General features: G+C 40.1%; 1 protein-coding gene across 10 annotated transcripts in view; it reads right to left on the bottom strand.

Annotated features, from left to right (window-relative positions):
- Positions 1-20,481, bottom strand: part of Smyd4 (SET and MYND domain containing 4) — a 39,156-nt gene that overhangs the window by 958 nt on the left and 17,717 nt on the right. For 4 of the 10 annotated variants that reach the window (XM_048793078.1, XM_015501001.2, XM_015501002.2 and 1 more), the window contains 7 exons: positions 19,268-19,357; positions 16,561-17,713; positions 5,562-5,744; positions 4,949-5,112; positions 3,262-3,394; positions 2,364-2,480; positions 1,750-1,873 (listed from right to left, as the gene is read on the bottom strand). In XM_048793078.1, the coding sequence (XP_048649035.1) occupies positions 1,750-1,873; positions 2,364-2,480; positions 3,262-3,394; positions 4,949-5,112; positions 5,562-5,744; positions 16,561-17,713; positions 19,268-19,357 (1,964 nt within the window). The remainder of the gene's footprint in view (positions 1-1,749; positions 1,874-2,363; positions 2,481-3,261; positions 3,395-4,948; positions 5,113-5,561; positions 5,745-16,560; positions 17,714-19,267; positions 19,358-20,481) is intronic. The other 6 variants (XM_048793095.1, XM_048793103.1, XM_048793108.1 and 3 more) reach the window with 4 other exon arrangements.

The following is a 20,481-nucleotide window of genomic DNA, read 5'->3' as shown; positions in this document are numbered from 1 at the left end:
AAGACAGAAAGTCATCTAAGTTCATTTCTATCCTCCAGGATCTTATAATCTAGGATAAGACACTTTCACAAATACACTGCAAGGTAAGCTTGAGGGAAAAAAAGCTATGATTAAAAGTATAAAGATTCCAGAATCCTTGGGGCAGGGTTGTGGCTCAGCGGTAGAGTGCTGCCCTTGCACCTGTGAAGCACTGGGTTTGATCCTCAGCACTACATAAAAATAAATAAGTAAAATAAAGGTTTTCTGTCCATCTACCACTAAAAAATAAATAAAGAAAGAAAGAAAGAAAGAAAGAAAGAAAGACTCCAGAATCCTGAGAAAACAGGTAAATTTAAAGCTCTAATCTGATATTTATGCAAGGATTATTTTCATTATTATTATTGAACCCAAGGGCACTTAACCACTGAACCACATCCCAAGACCTTTTGATTTTCAATTTTGAGACACTAAATTGCTTAGGGCCTCGCTAAATTCGTGAGGCTGGCTTTGAGTTTGTGATCCTTTTGTCTCAGTCTCCTAAATTGCTGAGACTGTAGGCATGTGCTATCGTGCCTGATTTTTATGCAATATTTATGAAACAGTGTTCATCCTAGGGCAAACAAGTCTACCCGGACCAAACTCTGCACTCTTTCCTCTGTCTTTGACCCTATGACTCACAATCTTACATTTAAGCTTCATATGCTTCAAACACTTTCTCATACCAATGTACGCCAATGACAGTTATTATTAAGGCTGGAGATATTACATCCAGAAATACTGAAATCAAATCCCCTGCAATAATCTCAGTAAAGAAAGTCGGTGAGGCATCACCTCATCAACCCTACTGTTCCTTAATCTTTTTTTTTTTAAAGTAGATGGACACAATACTTTTATTTATTTTATTTTTACATGGTGCTGAGGATGGAACCCAGTGCCTCACACATGCTAGGCAAGTGCTGTACTACTAAGCTTCAACCCCAGCCCTCCTTACTCTTAATGTTTGTTTGTTTGTTTGTGTATGTGTGTGGTGCTGGAGTTTGAACCCAGGGCCTCACAAATGCTAGGTAAGTGCTCTACAACTGAGCTATTCTCTCAGTCCACTTATATATTTACGTATGTACCACTGGCCTCTACTCAACAGATGCTAGTGGCACCCCTCAACCCCAGTTATGGCAATCAAAACTGTTTCCAGACAGTACCAAATACTGTCTGAGGGTAAAAATCATTCCTGGTTGAAAACAACTACTTTAAAAGGAATAGGATGCAAACTAGGGAAAAAGCAGAGCCCCTAGAGTTGAGGTTGTTGGAAATAAGAGCGAAGGAGGTGTGATTAACCAGAGAGGAATGAGAAGGAATGCTATGCTGGTGGGTGGTGGGCTGCCAAGAAAGTCCCCCTGGGAAATTTGCTTCAGATTTAAGTGCTTTCCCTGTATCTCTCTGGAGGAAAGTTTAAAGCTTCAAGTTTGTCAGTATAACTGAAAGCAAAGATCTTTTCTGAAGAGGAAAGAAGAAAGCTTCAATATGCTTAAAAGTATCATAAAAAACATTCACAGAGGGCTGGGGATGTGGCTCAGAGGCAGAGCACTTGCCTACCATAAGTGAGGTACTGGGTTCAATCCTCAGCATCATATTAAAATAAATAAAGATATTGTGTCCACCTATGTAACTAAAAAAACAAAACAAACAAACAAAAACCCCATAAACAGAAGCACCTAGTAAAAAACAGGACAACGTATCCTGGCAAAGCACTAGGAAAAGGGAAAGACTCACCCATTGAATAAGACTTGGGCCAGTTTGAAGAGTTCATGGCCCATTTCAACACTGGATGGCCCATGGCGAGCCTCAACCACTCGGAGACTCTTCTGTAGGTGGGCAGCTGATTTTTGCCAGTCCCCTGTGAGAAAAGGAAAATCTTACTTCTATAAAGGACCACAGTCTGCCAGGTGCGGTGGCACATGCCTGTAATCCTCAGCAGCTTGGGAGGCTGAGGCAGAAGGATTGCAAGTTCAAAGCCAGCCTCAACAACTTAATGAGGACCTGTCTCAAAATAAAAAATAAAAAGGGCTGGGGATGTGGCTCAGAGGTTAAGTACCCCTGGGTTCAATCCCTGGCACAAAAACAAAAAACAAAACAAACAAACAGAACCCACAAAAAATATCCATAGTCAAGGGCTGGGGATGTAGCTCAGTGGTAGAGCACTTGCCTAGCATGCATGAGTTCAATCCCAGCACTGTAAAAACAGAGTTAACTTGGATAAATTTCCAGGGTACAGAAAGCCAAATGGAAGGGAGAACAGCCTCAGTTTAAAGACTGAAAAAAACAATCAGAAAAGGAGAGGATTAGGACAAAGCACACGATGCTGGAAATGAAAACACACACCATACCTAAGGCAGCATAGGCTTGGGCCAAGTCATCCTCAATTTCTCCCACCATGGTGTGCTCAATTGACAGGAAGCTCTCTGCATCTTGCTGGCATCTCAACAACTGCTGAATGGCTTTCTCTGTTAATTGAGGGGGGGAAAAGCCTCACTATGGACACAGACCCAGTCCTGGAAATGAGAATCTAGGTCTCAAGTTCTGTATACATTAGACTGAATGTGGAAACTCCCCCTTCTTCCCTGGGTTGTTACCTCTTCCATGATGGTCAAGCTCTAATTTGAAAGGGTAAGGGGGAGTCCAATAACTACTTTTCTGAAGAGAGGATTCTTTCCTTTCTATTTTTCTTCCCCTCTTCTTCTTCTTCATTTTTTTTTTTTTTTTTTGGTGATGCTGAAGATCAAACCCAGGGCCTCATGCATGCTAGGCAAGCACTCTACCACTGAGCCATACCCTGGTTCAAGAACAGGATTCTTGTCTCCACTGGGCACATGCCTCACTGCTCTCTAGAAGAGACAGGCCCTTATGAGGGCAGAACAACCTTCAAAGGAAGTTAGGTCATTAAGGCTGTGGAGTTAAAATAAATGACACTGAATTTTTGGAATTGCATAAAGCTCATGGAAGTCAGAGATAACCCTTCAGCGGTCAGGATAAGTTCAGATAGTTGTAACTTAGCTATCTGATGCCTAAGACAACAACAGCTTGAACCATCTGGAACTTTTTCAAGGACACCAGTCTGAGCTGGTTAGGGTTTAGTCTCACTGGCCTACATAGCCATCTTGTGGCTGGTGTGGGGATAATTGAATTCAGTTCTTCAGTCATTCCTGAGTATATTCAAGTGCAAGATGTTTTGAGAATAAACGAAAGAGAAGGGGCTGGACGATCAAAGCAGGGAGCCAGTCTCACCTAGCTTACCACTTCTGAGAAGCTTCTGGGCCATCCCAACCTGCTGCTGAAGGTCTTGTAACCGAGAGACCAGGTGATCCCTGCTGACAGATTCTGTACAAGATCTGTTGCCACAGCTCAGCACATCATCTCCCTGTGGAAGTCAGCACTGTCTTTATTCCTTTAGCGGAGTCAGTTATTAATATTGCATGTGCTTACATTATAGGATCACTGACATGATGGGGAAAAGAGATTCCTGCAATAATACATCAGGATCAAAGCCTGACTGAATTTCATCTGATAGCAGCTACTCCAATGAAAGCAGTAGCTGATCTAATCCTGAGATTTCATTTTTGGAACAGAACTGTTCCAGAATAGTTCACAATTTCTTTCCATCTCAGCACCCCTCTCTTACCTCTCTTTGGGGCCAGACCTTTGAATGACAAACACATTTCTAGTGGTTATTAAGAAAAGCCAAAAGAGCTGGGTGGTACAAGCCTATAGTCCCACCTACTCAGGAGGTTGAGGTAAGAGGATTCAAGTTTGAAGCTAGCCTGGGCAACCTAGGAAGACTGTCTCAAAATAAAATATATATTAAAAAAAAAAAAAGGTCGGGGTATAGGTCGGGGTAGAGCACTTGTCTAGCAAATGCACAAGGCCCTGGGTTCCATCCCCAGCACAAACAAAAAAAGAAAAGGATTTGACCTTAGGTTTGCAATTCCAGATTTCCAAATAATTAGCTCTGTATTCTACTTCCTAAGAAGAACATTGTTTCCTCTGGCAGAGGATAAAACCTATAGGTGGGCATTTGCTGTGTTAAAGATGCCAATATCTATGCCATCAAGAGCAATCCAATTTCTCCTGGAAATCCTCCTAATTCCTTCCCTAGTATCCCATAGCTGAGGTGTTGGTCATGTGGCTCCGATGTGGCCCATTCCTCTGGCCCAAATGGCTGGAGGACAACTATGGGCTCTGATTTTCCTTCAGCCACAGTCATTGGTCAATGACACAATAGGACTTTCTGTCTAGACTATGTTGGAATGGCACACATTTTCATCCTCCTGGGCAGGGAGGATAAGGAGACTGAGCTGCTGGATGTTCTTGCATGGTGACAGGGAAGTCTGTCTGAGGAGGGGGCCAGCACAGAGGGAATGGAGCTGAAAGAGGCAAGCAGAAAAATAGGGTCCTGGTGACATTATTTGAGCCTCTGAATCAAAATGAATCTAAAGTAGCCTTACCGGAGGATTTTTTTTTTTAAATGGTACTGAGGATTGAACTCAGGGGTGCTCTACCACTAAGCTCCATTCCTATTATTATTATATATTTTAATTTGAGATAGGGTCTAAATTGTCCAGGCTGGCCTCAATCTTGCGATTTTCCTTCCTCAGACTCCCAAACTTCTGGGATTATAGGCATGCACTACTGCCCTGGGACTTCACAATGATTTACTTGAGCAAATAAATTTGTTGTCTTTTTTCCCTCCTTAAATCAGTTTAGATGGGATTTTCTGTCATTTGCAAGAGAAACATCACTAACTCCAACCTTTCCCTGTGGTTCCTTTGGAGGGAAAAACCCATGTGTGAGTTTTCTGTTGTGTTAAACAGAGTTGATATTATTGCTCTCAGGACCCATAAGCCCCCTAGGCTTCCTCCTAAAGTTTGATGACCTTTGGGCTCAGAACAATGGAGAAGGGAGAAGAGAGATTTACCTGCATGATTGTTCTGCAACTGTTACAACAGAATGCTTCCCACCTGGGCCCTGCAGCTGTTCTGAGCTCCTCAGTGTGGCAGGCTGGACAACTGCAGTCAAAGAAGTACTGAGACCTCAGCTTCTGCTGCCTTTCAGCAACACCCATCCGGTTCTGGTGAGGTCCTGGAGAGAGATCACCCTCGGCTGAGACTTAAAGCAAGAGAGTTCAACACCACTTAAAAGCCTTTAGCAGAGCTGAGGGGCTGGACAATCATTCACTATGACAAATGAGCATTACTCAAACATTTGTAAAACTGGCTACTGAAATAAATAAGCTTCCAAGTTGCTGGGACAGGAAGAAAAAGAAGCTGAGAAGGTGCTTCTAGCCCCTTTTCAGTATCGGAGGCTTTTAGGGATTAAGTGAATGACACGATAGCTTCGTTATGATATGGTTTCGTACTATGATAAGAAGACCTTTTTTCTTTTCTTTATTGCCCCTGGCCTGTGGATGCCTTTTCCAGGAAACAAACACTGGACAGGGGAAGGCACCTGCCCATTGACTTGCTCATTCCTCTGCACCTCGTCCTTTCAGTTGGTGAAGGGCAAGACAATGGTGAGGAGGGCTGGCTCACCATAGCAGTGGAGAATCTCTTGCCCTTTTCTAATCCTTTGTGCTGCCCGAATGGTGGCGACGGTGCTGGTGAAGGACATGCTGGTGTTGGGGCTGCAGGAGTGGTTCAGGAGGCTGACAACAGGGAAGATACCTGTGGCAAGGCGTACTTGCCTGCTATTGGCAATGATGCTCTCTTTAGATCCTGAAAGTGCAATAGGCAGAAGGAAAAATGTATCAGAACATAAGTCCTAGCCTCATCAGCCATTCTTCTGATGAGCTAGGCAGCTGGGCCTGAAGCCCATCTGAGTCATGGCTCCACAGTCAGATACAATATAAATTGGATGGAACATGACTCACAGCAAATTCTGGTCCCCAGGAAGCAAAGTGAACGAACACATGAAAAGTCCACTGGAATCCTGGAACATAGCCATTGTGTCTCTACACCACATGCACAAAAACCCCAAGATTGGAATTTATAAAAAAAAATAATAAAAAAGGCATTATCAGTAGAGAGCCTTCTAGACAGTTTCATAACATTCACAAGGACACAGAAACTAGAGTACGTGTTGGGATTATTTCCCAAAGTCTAAGTGCTTTTGTTTAACAGGTCCTTGGATGATTAACAGAACAAGTGGCCTAGCTACCATTCTGAACTTTATATATTTAAGTAGGCTTAAGTGTATATAAAAAAAAAATCAATATTTCTGCTGTGTATAGAAATTTGCCTGTAAATCCAATAACTTGGGAGGCTGAAGCAGCAGGATTGCAAAGTTCAAGGCCAGTCTCGGCATCTTAGCAAGAACCGATCTCAAAAAAAAAAAAAAAAGGACTGGGTGCCATGGCACATGCCTATAGTCCCAGCAACTTGGGAGGTTGAGACAGGAGGATGAAGAGTTCAAAGCCAGGGCTGGGGTTGTGTCTCAGTGGTAGAGCACTTGCTTAGCATGTGTGAGGCACTGGGTTCGATTCTCAGCACCCCATATAAATAAGTGAATAAAATAAAGGTCCATCAACATCTAAAAAAAAAAAAAGTTCAAAGCCAGCCTCTGCAACTTAGTATGGCCCTAAGCAACTCAGTGAGACCCTGTCTAACAGACTATAAAAAAGGGCTAGGGATGTGGCTCAGTGGTTAAGTGCCCCTGGGTTCAATCCCTGGTACCAAACAAACAAACAACCCCCCCCACACACACACACAAAATAGGGCTGGGAATGTAGCTCAGTAGTGGAGTGCCACTGAGTTCAATTCCCGGTACCCCCCCGCCACCTGCCAGAAAAGGTTTGGGATGTAGCTCAGTGGTAGAAAAGTCACGTGATAGAGTAACCTGGGTTCAATCCCCAGTACAAAACAAAAAATTCATATTTTTTACACTCTCTTCTCCATCCTGTCCTTTGTCCCACTTTTATGGGAAACCAGTTAGAAGTTTTTATGGAAGCTGACTCTCTGTGCTAGCTTTACTGAAGACAGTCTCATGCTCCAAATAATCTCTTTGCCGCCCAATTGACCAGCAACTTAACTATATGATTGAAAATCAGGAAGAAAGAAAAAGGCCTCCTGTAGTGAGCCTGCTCTGCACCAAAGCTCTTGAACTTATGTTCACATTCGAGTTGTTCGGCTCATGTGCTGGCCAATGTGTTAGATTTCTGTCTCTGTGACCTGAGAAAATCAACTTCAAGAGAGGAGAAGTTTATTTTGGTTCATTGCTTCAGAGGGTGCAGTCCATGCTTGCCTGGCCCTGCAGCTTTGGGCCTGTGGTGATACAGTGCTTCATACTGGGAATGCACGGCAGAAGCAGCTTCTCATCTCACGGTGGCCAGAAATGGGGAACAGGGTGGGGTCCTAGGATCTCCTCAAGGGAACACCCTCAATAACTTAATTTCCTTCCACTAGGTCCTACTTCCTAACAGTTCTACCACCTCCCAATAGTGCCACAGCCTGGTAACCAAGCCTTAGCATATGGGCCTGTGGGGGACATTTAAGACCCAAACTGTAACAGCTATTTGCTTTCACTTTGGACACAGTGCTACTTGATTTGGTTATGTAGTTTCTAAGGCCACAAAAGTTCAGAAGCAGGGAACTAATACCAGCAGACTATAAGAGGCAGGTTTTTCTGACAATGAAAAGGAGACAGGTGACAGAATGAAAATGGAGAAAGAAAATTCACATAAGAATAATAGCTTTAGGGCAAAAACACCAGTACAGCAACACTAGTACCACTGGGTATGGTGGTGAACATCTGTATCCCAGTTACTTGGGAGGTTGAGGCAGGAGGATTGTAAATTTGAGGTCAGCCTCAGCAGCCTAGCAAGGACCTCAGTAATATTTTTAATAATTTTCTTTAAATTGCAGATGGACACAATATCTTTATTGTATTTTCTGAATTTTTTTTTTTTTTTTTTGGGTACAGGGGATTAAACTCAGGAGCACTCAACTACTGAGCCATATCCCCAGCCCTATTTTGTATTTTTTTTTTAGAGTCTTACTGAGTTGCTAAGTGCCTTGCCATTGCTGAGGCTGGCTTCGAACTTTCAATCCTCCTGTCTCAGCCTCCTGAGCTGCTGGGATTACAAGTGTGCACCACCACTCCCGGCTTTATTTTATTTTTATGTGGTACTGAGGATCGAACCTAGTGCCTCATGCATGCCAGGTGAGCGCTCTCCCACTGAACCCTGGCCCCATCCCAAAGACCTAAGTAATTTAGCAAGAACCTGTCTCAAAATAAAAAAGGGAGGGGATGTGGCTCAGTGGTAAAGTGCCCCAGATTAAATTCTTGGTATTAAAAAACAAAACAAAACAAAAAAACCCCACAACACTAGTACCACTCCAGATTGATTGATTCAGTAGGGACTGAACCCAGGAGCACATTTTCTCTGAGCTACATCCTCAGCCCTTTTTATTTTTTAATTTTGAGACAGGATCTTGCTAAGTTGCTGAGTGTCTCATTAAATTGCAGAGGCTAGCCTCTAACTTGCAATCTTCCTGCCTCAGCCTCCTGAGTCACTGGGATTACAGGTGTGCTCAGCACCCCTCAATTTTTATCACACTTGTAATATTTCACCTAACCAGAGGCTCCTAGATAGATAGCACATGTGCATAGGATTTTGTAATAGCCACACATATCCCAGGAGTACATATGTTATAGCCATCCCGAAAGGCTTAAGTTATGTTCAGAAGCCTCAGTGTAAGCATGGGAAAGATCATATTTCCAACAATCTGGTTGAAACATGAAAGATACTAATACCTAAAGGAAAACATTTAGTTTTCTAGAAAACTAGAAAGCCATTAGATAATTGTGATATTACTGTGCATATGCTAGGAATCTCAACAAACCATTAACAAGGAAATAAATATTCTAAATATAAATGTAATGAATATAGAAAATATCATGAACCATCATGTGAAAATGTTCTATAAAGGAAAACATTAAATACAGGAATTATGTAGTCTCTCTGCAGACAATTCTATTATCTGTTGCTATGGGGGACAAGAATAGAACAAGTAAATACAATTCACAGGGAATCCAAATGCCTTGATTTTAGTCAATAATTCTACAAATTGTATTAAAACCTTTCATCAGAACTTCTCCTAAGTGCTTGACTAATTTTAGTTTCCTCTCCTCCCTCCTCCCCGTTTGTCCGATGTCTACCTTCTGGAGTATGTGCTAATGAGCAGTGAAAATGCTAAAAGGTAGGCAGCAGGAAGGAGCAGTGCAGGGCATGAACAATTTGGAGTCTGAATAATCAGCCTCGGCATAATTAAAAGTTGACTTGCATTCCCAACTACTGATAACTGGCAATCCATATTAGAACAGTTGCTAAAATTTTCCCAGAAAAAATGATCACAATACAGTGAGTAATAATGTCAGCTCTGTGAATTATTTATAGATTATCCTCTAGTAGAAGTAGGCCCAGGAACTGAGTGGGGTGCTTATGTCAGAGTTGAATGTCTCTCTAATTATTTCTAAAAAATTAAGTATTGATTTTTAAAAATTGCTCAATATTTTGCATTAGTCATCTATTAGTAGAGATAATAGAAAGTGAGAATATGTAAGTGCCTTATCAAGCAAATTTAATGTGTGACATTTTGTACTTAAAAAAAAAAAAAAAACAAAGAGGGAGTGATTCTTTACAAAGGTTGTCTTGCTAATATCCCTAATGCATTTAAAACGAAATTTAAGTTAAAAAAAAAAAATTCATTCACAATACTTGCAGACTGTATCTACTCTGGTCCACATCTTGTAAAACCAGAAATGTGAGTCAAGTAATCAAGGACCCAAACTAAAAGTAGATTTCTAGGTTGTTGAAGAGTAAAAGCAAAGGGCAGTGAAGTGATGTGAAGCTACTTGTGGCTTTAGTAAGCTTTGTTTTGACATGAATCCAGATGCACTCTGGCTGTGCCACTGAGACAGAACCACGCACACCTGTGTCAAAGTCTAGGATGTCATCGGTGGCCAGTTCTAGCCCTTGAGATGGGCACCAGAGAGAGGTTTCCAAGGAGCTTTGATTAAAAAGGATTTATGAAAAGATAATAATGTACATTTTTATAGGTTTTTGTCAAAGTCTATCCTAGTTAACACTTTAATCCTTCTTCTGTGCTACTAATGAAACAGCTGCTAATGAAATTCAATGAGAACACTAAACTGGGAGGTGTTGGAACCCCAAAGAAATAATAAAGAGGGATATAACAAGATTAGAAATATGAGCAGACTAAAACAGAATTAGATTGAATTAAAAAAATGAAAGTGAACATTGCTGGTGGGCATGTAACTGATACAACTTACCTGGAGGGCAAATTTGCAAAATGTATCAAATGCCTTAAAATGCTCATATTAAAAAAAGTTCTTAGCATTTGGATTATTTTTGTTATAAAAAACTAATTAAGGGGCTGGGGAGTAGCTCAGTGGTAAAGCACCTGCCTAGCAAGCATTAGGCCCTGAGTTCAATCCCCATCACCATATAAAACATAAACAACAATAAAAAAAGATATTAAAAAAACAATTAAATTACAAAAGAAATACATGGCAGTCAGAAAAAAAATTTAAAACCTAAAATTGTTTATGATGCATGCCTGTAATTCCAGTCACTCTGAAGGCTGAGTCAAGAGGATGGCAAGTTCAAGGCCAGCCTGGGTAACTTAGTGAGATCCTCTCAAAAAATAACAAAAATAACCAAAAGGGTTGAGATGTAGCTATCCCCTGGGTTCAATCTCCAGTGCTTCAAACAAAACAAACCCCTTGAAAGTTAGAGATACTGTTGGACAGGTATAACATTTTGATGTATTTTCTCAGTCTTCTTTCGAGGTGTATGCATGATTTTTTTTTTTTTTTTACCAGGTATTGAACCCAGGGGTACTTTACCACTGACCTACATCCCCAGCCCTTTTTTATATTTTATTTTGAGACAGGGTCTCACTGAGTTGCTGAGGGCCTCGCTAAGTTGCTGAGGCTGGCTTTGAAATAGTGATAGNTTTTTTTTTTTTTTTGTTATAAACTGAGAATTGAACCTAAGACCTCACTTATGCAAGCCAAGTGCTCTACCACTAAGTAACAACTCCAGTCCTTTCTTAAGTTTTATTTTGAGATGGGGTCTCATTAAGTTGCACAGACTGGCCTTAAACTTAAACTGCCTCAGCCTCCTGAGTAGCTGGGAACATCTTTTTTTTTTTTTTTTTTTTTTTTTGTATGTGGTGCTGAGGATCGAACCCGGGCCGCACGCATGCCAGTCGAGCGCGCTACGGCTTGAGCCACATCCCCAGCCCAATATTCCACTTCTTGATGAGACAAAAGTAATGTCAAGCTACAAAGTGGCAAACAGAGATGGGAGAAATAGTTGTGGTTATCTTTGTAAATAATCTTCCCCAGAGACTTTGAGGCTCACTGAGTTCTCTCATTATATATAAGTGCCCTGAGACACAGAAGAGTTCAAGAACCAGGTCTTTCATATCCCAGTTCAACATTTTCATTCCTTGAAGGCCTCTTTCACCTGCATCCTTCACCTTAATTAATTAATTAATAGACAGGCTCTCTCTCTCTCTGTTGTCCAGGTTGGCTTAATACTCCCAATTCTCCTGCTTTAGCCTCCCAAGTAGCAGAGATTACATGCCTGCACCACCACACCAGGTTATCCTTTATCTTCTTCACCCTTTATGATATCCCCCACCCCCACTCTAGGATCAAACCATCATGGTGATTTGAGAGATACACGCTCAGAGCCTCATTTTTTAAAAAAAAAACACTTATTTTTTAGTTGTAGATGGACACAATACCTTTATTTTATTTATTTATTTTTTTATGTAATGCTGAGGATTGAACCCAGTGCCTCCCTTACTAGGCAAGAGCTCTACCACTGAGCCACAACCGCAGCCCCTCTTTTTATTTTTTATTTTGAGATAGGGTCACTAAATTGCTTAGGGCCTTGCTAAGTTGCTGAGGCTAGCCTTGAACTTATAGTCCTCCTGTCTCACCTTCCTGAGTTGCTGGGATTACAGGAGTGTGCCACTGCACCATGTCTAAATATTTAACTTTTTGATGATTTGAAGAATCTAATACTTATTTGGGGGCTACCATCTGTTCCATATTGCTTTCAATTACTGTAGCTTTAATGCTGGCATACAATCTGATATTATCAAGACCCTTCAGTGTTCAAATAAAAACAGCCACCTATAGTATTGCTCACTCATTCATGAAGAACTTTAGAATGCTGTCAAGTTCCAAGAAAAGCCCAATTTTGATTCTGTTTGAAATTGCATTAAGATGATTAGGTTAATGCAGGGAAACTGCCACCTTTACAGTCTTTTCAATAAGAAGATGGCATGTCTGTTTATCCAATCCTTTTAGATCCCTTCACACTTTTGGGAGAAACCTTACATGGTCAGTTATTATTATTCCTTTAATCAACTGCAGGATGTGATATGGGAGTGATTTATTCATGTTTTTTTTTAAGATATTTGCCACTCATTGTGTGGACAATCACTTTATTTTATTTATTTTTTTATGTGGTGCTGAGGATCAAACCCAGTGCCTCACACATGGGAGGCAAGCACTCCACCACTGTGCCAAACCCCAGCCCCCTATTTATGGTCTTAACAGCTATATTCACAAGTGAAAGAGGGCTAGGTTTCCCCATTCTCTGGAATAGTTTATATACCACAGAAACAATCTGTTCTTAAGATAACTTTTTTCAAAATTATGGTCTAATTTTTATGCACAATAAAAATTTATTGAAAGAAAAAATTATAGTTAAGTATGTTCCTTAAAATTTTTTTTTTTTTTTTGGTGCCACACTTGGTGGTGCATGCTATAATTACAGGGATTCTTGAGGCTGAGGCAGGAGGATTGCAAGGTCAAGGCTAGCCTCAACAATTTAGCAAGCCCCTCACAACTTAGCAAGACCCTGTCTTAAAACAAAACAAAAAAAGCAAGCTGTCTACTTAATATTTACAAAATGAATAGCCTAAAATTCTGTTATTTATTTACTTTAACTTATTTTTTAAGGAGATAGGGTCTTTTTTTAATATTTATTTTTTAGTTGTAGTTGAACACAATACCTTTATTTTACTTATTTATTTCTTTATGTGGTGCTAAGGATTGAACCCAGGGCCTCACACGTGCTAGGCCAGCGCTCTACCACTGAGCTACAACCCCAGCCCAAGATAGGGTCTTACTATATTGCCCAGGCTAGCCTGAAACTCTTGGGCTCAAGCAATCCTCCTGCATCAGCCTCCTGAGTGGCTTTAGTCTATAGGCATGTGTAACTGTACCTGGCATCAAAGTTTTTCACATTTGAATTTATAAAATATCTCCTTTATTGTTCAAATTTTGTGGCCTTCCCTCCCCCAAACAGATTTCTTAATTGGATTTGCCAGACCTTTGTCCATATCAAGAATCTATAAACTGAAATCTTTGGTCTAAGAATGGCTTTTACATTTTTTTATCTTTGGGTACCAGGGATTGAACTCAGGGGCACTCAACCACTGAGCCATGTCTCCAGCCCTATTTTGTATTTTAGAGACAGGGTCTCACTGAGTTGCTTAGCACCTCGATTTTGCTGGGGCTGGCTTTGAACTTCTGATCTTCCTGTCTCAACCTCCCGAGCTGCTGGGATTACAGATGTGTGCCACCATGCCTGGCTGGTTTTTACATTTTTTTTTTTTTTTTAGCATTTATTTTTTAGTTGTAGTTGGACAAAATACCTTTATTTTGTTTATTTATTTTTATGTGGTGCTGAGGATAGAACCCAGGGCCTTGTACATGCTAGGTGAGCACTCTACCACTGAGCCACAACCCCAGCCCTGGATTTTACATTTTTAAGTGGTTGGGAAAAAGAAATACAAAAGAACGATTCTTCTAAAATGTGAAAAATTTCAAAAATTCAAATTTCTCATTCATTTGCGTTTTGTTCATGGCTGTTTGTGAGGTGAAAAGCTGCAACAGAGACCATACTGCCACTAAAACCTAAAATGTTTACTATCTGGCCGTTTATAGAAAGTTTGTGACTTCTGATCTATGAGATACAAGCTTAGAAAGATAGATAGATATCTACTAAATCCCCTAGCTTATTATTTTTATCTTGGTTTCTAGATCCTTAATATATTTGATCAGTCAAAGTCAGAGTGGTACATTAAATTTTTTCACAACAATGGAAACAATCTTCTCCTTGTATACCTAACCATTTTTGTTTTATAGATATGTTTCTGAGAGCTAAGGCTGATGATATATTTCAGTGTGGAGAGCCTCTTTTATAAAAATAAAATGCTTTCTTTGTTTTACTGTGTATCTTACCTTGAGTTCTATTATTTTGTAATAATACCAATGCCATGATTTACTTGTGATTCCTTATATGTCTTCTCCAAACACCCTGTCATTTTGCTATAGGAGTCACTTTTGGAAACAGAATATAGTTGAATTTTAATTTTTTAATCTATCCTGAAAAGACTCCTTTAATAGGTGTTTAGCCAGTTTATATTTACTATTATAAACTCATTTTTATTATCTTTTGCTCTGTGAGGTTTTTATTTTTAATTTTTTAAAAAATATTTATTTTTTACTTTTAAGTGGACACAATATCTTTATTTTACATTTATGAGGTGCCTCAAGCATGTTAGGTGAGTACTCTACCATTGAGCCACAACCCCAGCCCCACTGTGAGGTTAAAAAAAAAAAAATTTCCCTCTAAAATGGCCACGCCCCAAATATTCAAATCTGCACATAAAATGATAGGAAAGGTATACAATCCATATTTCCCCCCCTGGTACTGGGGATAATCCATGGCCTCATGCATGCTAGGCAAGCACTCTACTACAGAGCTTCATCCCCAGTCAATTTTATTTTTTAAATATTTTTATTAGCTATTGATGGACCTTTATTTATTTATATGTGGTGCTGACAATAGAACACATGCTAGGCAAACGCTCTACACTGAGTCACAACCCCAGCCCCAGTCCATTTTATTTTATTTTGATTCTATTTAAGCAAAAGAAGGCAAAGCAGAAAACAGACTCTTTTGAAGTGCCTTCAGTAATACAATGGCACCAGGCTAGTGCTAGTTTTGGATGTTCCATGTGCTTCTGGATAGGAAAGAGTATCAGGTCCCAAAACATTTCTAGTGGGTATCTATATACCATATAACTTGGTAACTAAATTAAAATTAAACATAAAATACATACTAAAATGCTGATAAATTCTAAATTACCTAGTATGAAAAATCAGAAGAGCTAAATATATATGGTTTAGTTAAACTACCTTGACTATTAATCTGTTTATAAATCTTAGGTTTAGCTAACATCTAATTTCTTCCCTTTCAATGAATTAACTGGAAAAGTTAAGTGATAAACTGATAGAATTAAAACACATTTTCTTCTATGGAAATAATACAATAGAAATATTACAAATGTCATTTACTTTCTATTAATTGTGATCTGTTGTCAATACAGTCATACTTGAGATTCACTCACGATTATGGGCACATTCAACCTCCTTATCTAGCTTACAAATCTTTGGCTATAGAACCTAGTTCAGATAAGCAGTGCTAGGCTGGCTCGTCAGTGTCTAGAGGTAGTCCTTGGATGGCTGACCACCTGACCATAGACAGGCCATAGACAGGCCATTTGTAGGGTGGCCAATAGTTCATGGTGTAGTCTAGTGTGAAAAGCTGTGCTGGGAAGGATTCTCTGTTTTTATTGTTTTGTTTTGGTACTAAGGATTTAACCCAGGGTACTTTACCACTGAGCCTACATTCCCCAGTCTTTTTTATTTTGAGACAGTGTCTTGCTAAGTTGCTTAGGGTCATTAATAAATTGCTGAGACTAGCCTCAAATTTGCAATCCTCCTGCCTCAGCCTCCTGAGTCACAAGGATTATAGGCATCCTCTACTGCTCCTGGTCAGACCCTATCCTTATGCAGTCTCGTTTCACTATTGTTTTTTTTTTTTTTTTAAGAAAGAGTGAGAGAGAGGGAGAGAGAGAGAGAGAGAGAGAGAGAGAGAGAGAGAATTTTAATATTTATTTTTTAGTATTTGGCGGACACAACATCTTTGTCTGTATGTGGTGCTGAGGATCGAACCCGGGCCGCACGCATGCCAGGCAAGCGCGATACCGCTTGAGCCACATCCCCAGCCCCTCACTATTGTTTTTGCCTTTCCTGCTATTTAGCTTTTTCTGTGGGTGTATCCTTCTGACAAACTTGTTATTACTATTTGAGAGTTTTCCTTTAAAATCAAAATATCTCAGTAACACACATTTTAACTTTTTAAATGATTTTTGTGTGTGTACATACACAACTCTGTAGTTAGGCTAGATGAACTATGCATTTTACAGATGGGAAGGCTGAAGCACGGTAGGATAAAATAATTTGTTACAGTCACATGGCTTCTCTACGGCATAATAATGATAAGACAAGACAGCTGTGTTTGCTCACTAGGTCACTGATTTGTTTGAAGGTTTGTTTTCCTTTATAGTTCTCCCCCCACCCCAAACATCAGCTACAAAAACAACAGTAAGGCCAAAAAAGAGATTCCCGCCTTACCTGTGTGCTGTAGGGTGGTTATGGCCTGAGCATTACACTGCAGCTGTAACATGTGTCGCAGCATGGCCACGCCCCAAATATTCAAATCTGCACACAACTCAGGAGTCACAGTGGCTTTCAGCTTAGAGGAATTCAGACCTGTGGCAAGGACCCGGGAGCTGGCTGCCTCGAGTTCCTTGCACAGTGCAGAGACACTTAGAGCACAAAGGAATTTGTGTTCTGGACTATGGTTTTCAGTATGAGGCAAGAGGTTGAAGACAGCATTATAATTATTTTCATACTTCCCACTAATATCGCATCCGGGAATTGGGGTCTTAACTACTTTGTCATTTTCCTCATTTTCCTCCTGGTCGTAATTGAGCATCTTGACCAGATTCTTGCTTTTAGGGAAAGAGATGTTGTTACTAATTTCATCACGAAGCTTACTTGTGACTTTGCCAACATCCTCAAATCTGGTCAGAAGAGTCAACCTCAGGGCTACGTGGCAAAAGACACCCAGGGTGAGAAGCAGCGCCCCCAGGGGACACTCTACACTGTGGTAGAACTCCCAGGCCTGCTGCATACACTCTTGACTGCAATACTTGGCATAGCTGCACCCATCACAGGGAACAGTAGCCAAAGTGTGCTTCAGACATCGGTGACAGTAGAGGTCCCCAATGGCAATTTTGGTGTCCCACTTGTTCTCTAGGCTGTGATGTGGCATTTCTCCTGGGTTAAGGACACTCACAAAAGCATCCTCCTTCACCAGGAGTTCTCCTGGGAGAATGTCTTTTGTGGCGATCAGACATCGGCCTTTTAAAGGGTCTGTGCATAAGCTGACAGATGGCGACGCACTGGAAATTTGTTCATTCTCTTCCTTTAGGTCCATATCCTCAAAGGCTTTGGCTAGAGTTGGTGGGAAGGTCTCTGGGAGACTTTCCTTTTCTTGTACCTTCTTTTTTAGACGATGAAGGTTTTTCTGCAGAATTTGAAAGGAGGAAGCTGCTAGGGTTTGTTTGGCAGCAAAGTCACTTTCAAGATCACTGACTGTTTGACTTGCTTCCTGAAGTTTCCCCAGAGTCACCAGGCATTCAGCCTTACGCAAATTCATCTTAGGTTGCAGTCTTTCTGGATATCCATGTGTCTGTGCTCTGATGATGTCTTCAAGACACATCTGAAAACAGAAAGAAAATCCCAAGATATCCTTGGTCCCTACTCTTCAATGTGAACTGAAAATCCTTCCAAAAATTTACAGGAAAGTTATGAATTATAAAAAAGTGAAACAACTATAACCAAGAGCTCTTTTTTTAATCCTTTGTGGTACTGGGCATTGAATTCAGGGATATTCTATCACTGAGTCATATCTCCAGCCCTTTTTATTTTGAGACAGGGTTTTCCTAAATTACTCAAGCTGGTCTTGAATTTGTTATTCCTCACTCCCAGCCTCCGGAGAAGCTGAGATTACAGGTGTACACCTCCACACCTGGCTCTTAAATGTTTCTATTTCTAAGAGGGAAAATATCTTACAGAATTATAGGGAATTTAAGAGGGCAATTTTGAACCAAACAAACCTGTGTTCAAATACTGACTATGCATGACCTTACACAGATAACATAATTTCTTAATGCCTTAGTTTTCTCATCTGAAAAACAGGGATAATATCTCACTAGATTGTTTTAATGAGGAAATAAAGTAATATGTCCAAAGTGCTGAAAGAAGGGCCTGGAACATAGTATGTTCTCAATAAACAGTAATTAGAAAAAGAAAATCAGAAACAGTCAATATAGAAAAGTTATAAAGAGTTAAATGTTTTTCAAGTTCTATTAATAATTGTCCTTGGGCTGGGGTTGTGACTCAGTGGTAGAGCACTTGCCTAACATGTGTGAGGCATTGGGTTCAATTCTCAGCACCACATATAAATAAATAAGATAAAGGTCCATCAACAACTAAAAAAATATTTTTAAAAAATAACTGTCCTCATTTGTCCAGGACTTTCTTGCTTAGGATCTACAGTTAGATTCTTGCTCTTCTCTTTTAGTCTGAATGGCAGTAAGTGTGAACATGTGACTATTCTAGTAGTTGTTAACTGTAGGGTATAACTAGAATTTCTGTGGAATTCTGAAATGGATGTACCAAATGGTACTTTAGAGCTTGTACTTAGGACTTTCTATTATAAACTTCAGAGGTCCCAGAGGTGACTTTTAAAGCACAAATCTGATTTTGGTCACTTTCTGTTTTAAAAACTCCACTGACCCAATTCTCAACAATTAAAGGATCAGAAGAAAGCCATTCACAGAAAGCTCACCTCATAGGCACTCACAGGTACTCAGGGTACCTTTATTTTCTTGTTGCTTATTTAGGGTGAGCTATATTATTGCAGGGATAATTTTAAACACTCCTTACTTATCTAAAACAAACAAATGAACAAGCAAATACTTGGGACCCACTTGGAACCTGAAGTATTATTAGCAATGTATTTTGTACAGCTGAGCTTGACACTAAGAACAGCTGAGCTATTGGCTGTAGTCCATGGCCCTATGGAGTGTGCCACAGATTTTCTGGTCATGTGTGATAGGTAAAATGAATCAGGAGAAAGGACAAGTTTGTTTGGATATTAATGTGCTCCCAATTAATGAGTTGCAACATAGCTGGATTTCATGTATAAGGAAAAAGCCGAGAGGAGGCCATCTTCAGTGAAGCACGAGGCTCCTGGCATCCTGATACTCACTTCATACTGACCCAGGTGGAAGAGGGCTGCAGAACGATTAGCATAGCACAGTGAAATGTCCTCAGTGTTAGGCTTTGAATGTGAAATTCCCTGCAAAACAATGAATTGTTAAAGGCATAAATGGAAACTAGCATATCTAAGGACTTTTTTTTTTTTCTGGATAATAAGGGCTCTACTAATAAAGACTGAATGAAATTGGGAAAGTCACTACGTTTTTATGTGTTCCAGCTGCTTCAGTTCATTTTTAACTACCTTAGAGCAAAGCTGTGAAAACCAAGTGAAGAAATAAATATTCAACACTTTGAAGAGAGCAGCATCAGACACAGCTTCAACTGAAAACAACAATAAAAGCAAATGAAAAAACTGAGGAAAATATTTGCAAGCAAAATTCTGCATTTAACAAAGGGTGTGGGTGGGATTGGGTTACAGCTCAATGGTGGAGTACTTTCCTCACCTGTGCATGGCTCTAGATTTGATCCCTAGCGCCAAATAAACAAACAACCAAATAGAAACAAAGAGTGTGATTGTTGCAAACAGAAATTCACTAAATAAGAAAAACAAAGAGTTAACATATGAAAAACAAATAGCTAATTTACATATGGATTGCCGAACACATGAAAACGAAAGCAAAAAAGGCTTACTTTTCTCCCTCTCATCAAATTGGCAAGAATAATAACCTCAAAGGTAGAGTCTCAAATGATTAGAGAAAAGATGGGGATTATTCAATGAAAGTATTGGGACAAGTAGGTAGCCTCTGAGAAAAGGTAAAGTTAGCTCAATGTATGAGAAGTGTTTCTCTAGGAAATACAAATGGATTAAACTTTTTTGGTGGCGGGGGCGCTGGGGATTAAACCCAGAGCCTCACACATGCTAAGTAAGTGTCCTATCACTGAATTACCCTCTCACTCTGCCACCTCCTGCCTTCCAATGGATCAAACTCCTAACATAAAAAAAAATGCAACTATAATAGCATTGGAGGAAATTATAAGAACAGTCTAAACTCAGAAGTCATAAAAGGTTAATAAATTTGACCACATAAAGATAAATTCTTCAGAGGAAAAAAAAAAAAAACAATAAAAGGAGCCAGGTACAGTGGTGCATGCCTGTAATCCCAGCACCTCGGGAGGCTGAGGCAGGAGGATTGAAAGTTCAAAGCCAGCCTCAGCAACTCAGCGAGACCCTGTCTCAAAATAAAATATAAAAAAGAGCTGGGG

Source organism: Marmota marmota, unplaced genomic scaffold (genome assembly GCF_001458135.2).
Source record: "Marmota marmota marmota unplaced genomic scaffold, marMar, whole genome shotgun sequence".
Classification (NCBI taxonomy): domain Eukaryota; kingdom Metazoa; phylum Chordata; class Mammalia; order Rodentia; family Sciuridae; genus Marmota; species Marmota marmota.
Note: the sequence above shows the minus strand (reverse complement) of the source record. Positions and strands in the feature narration are given on the sequence as shown.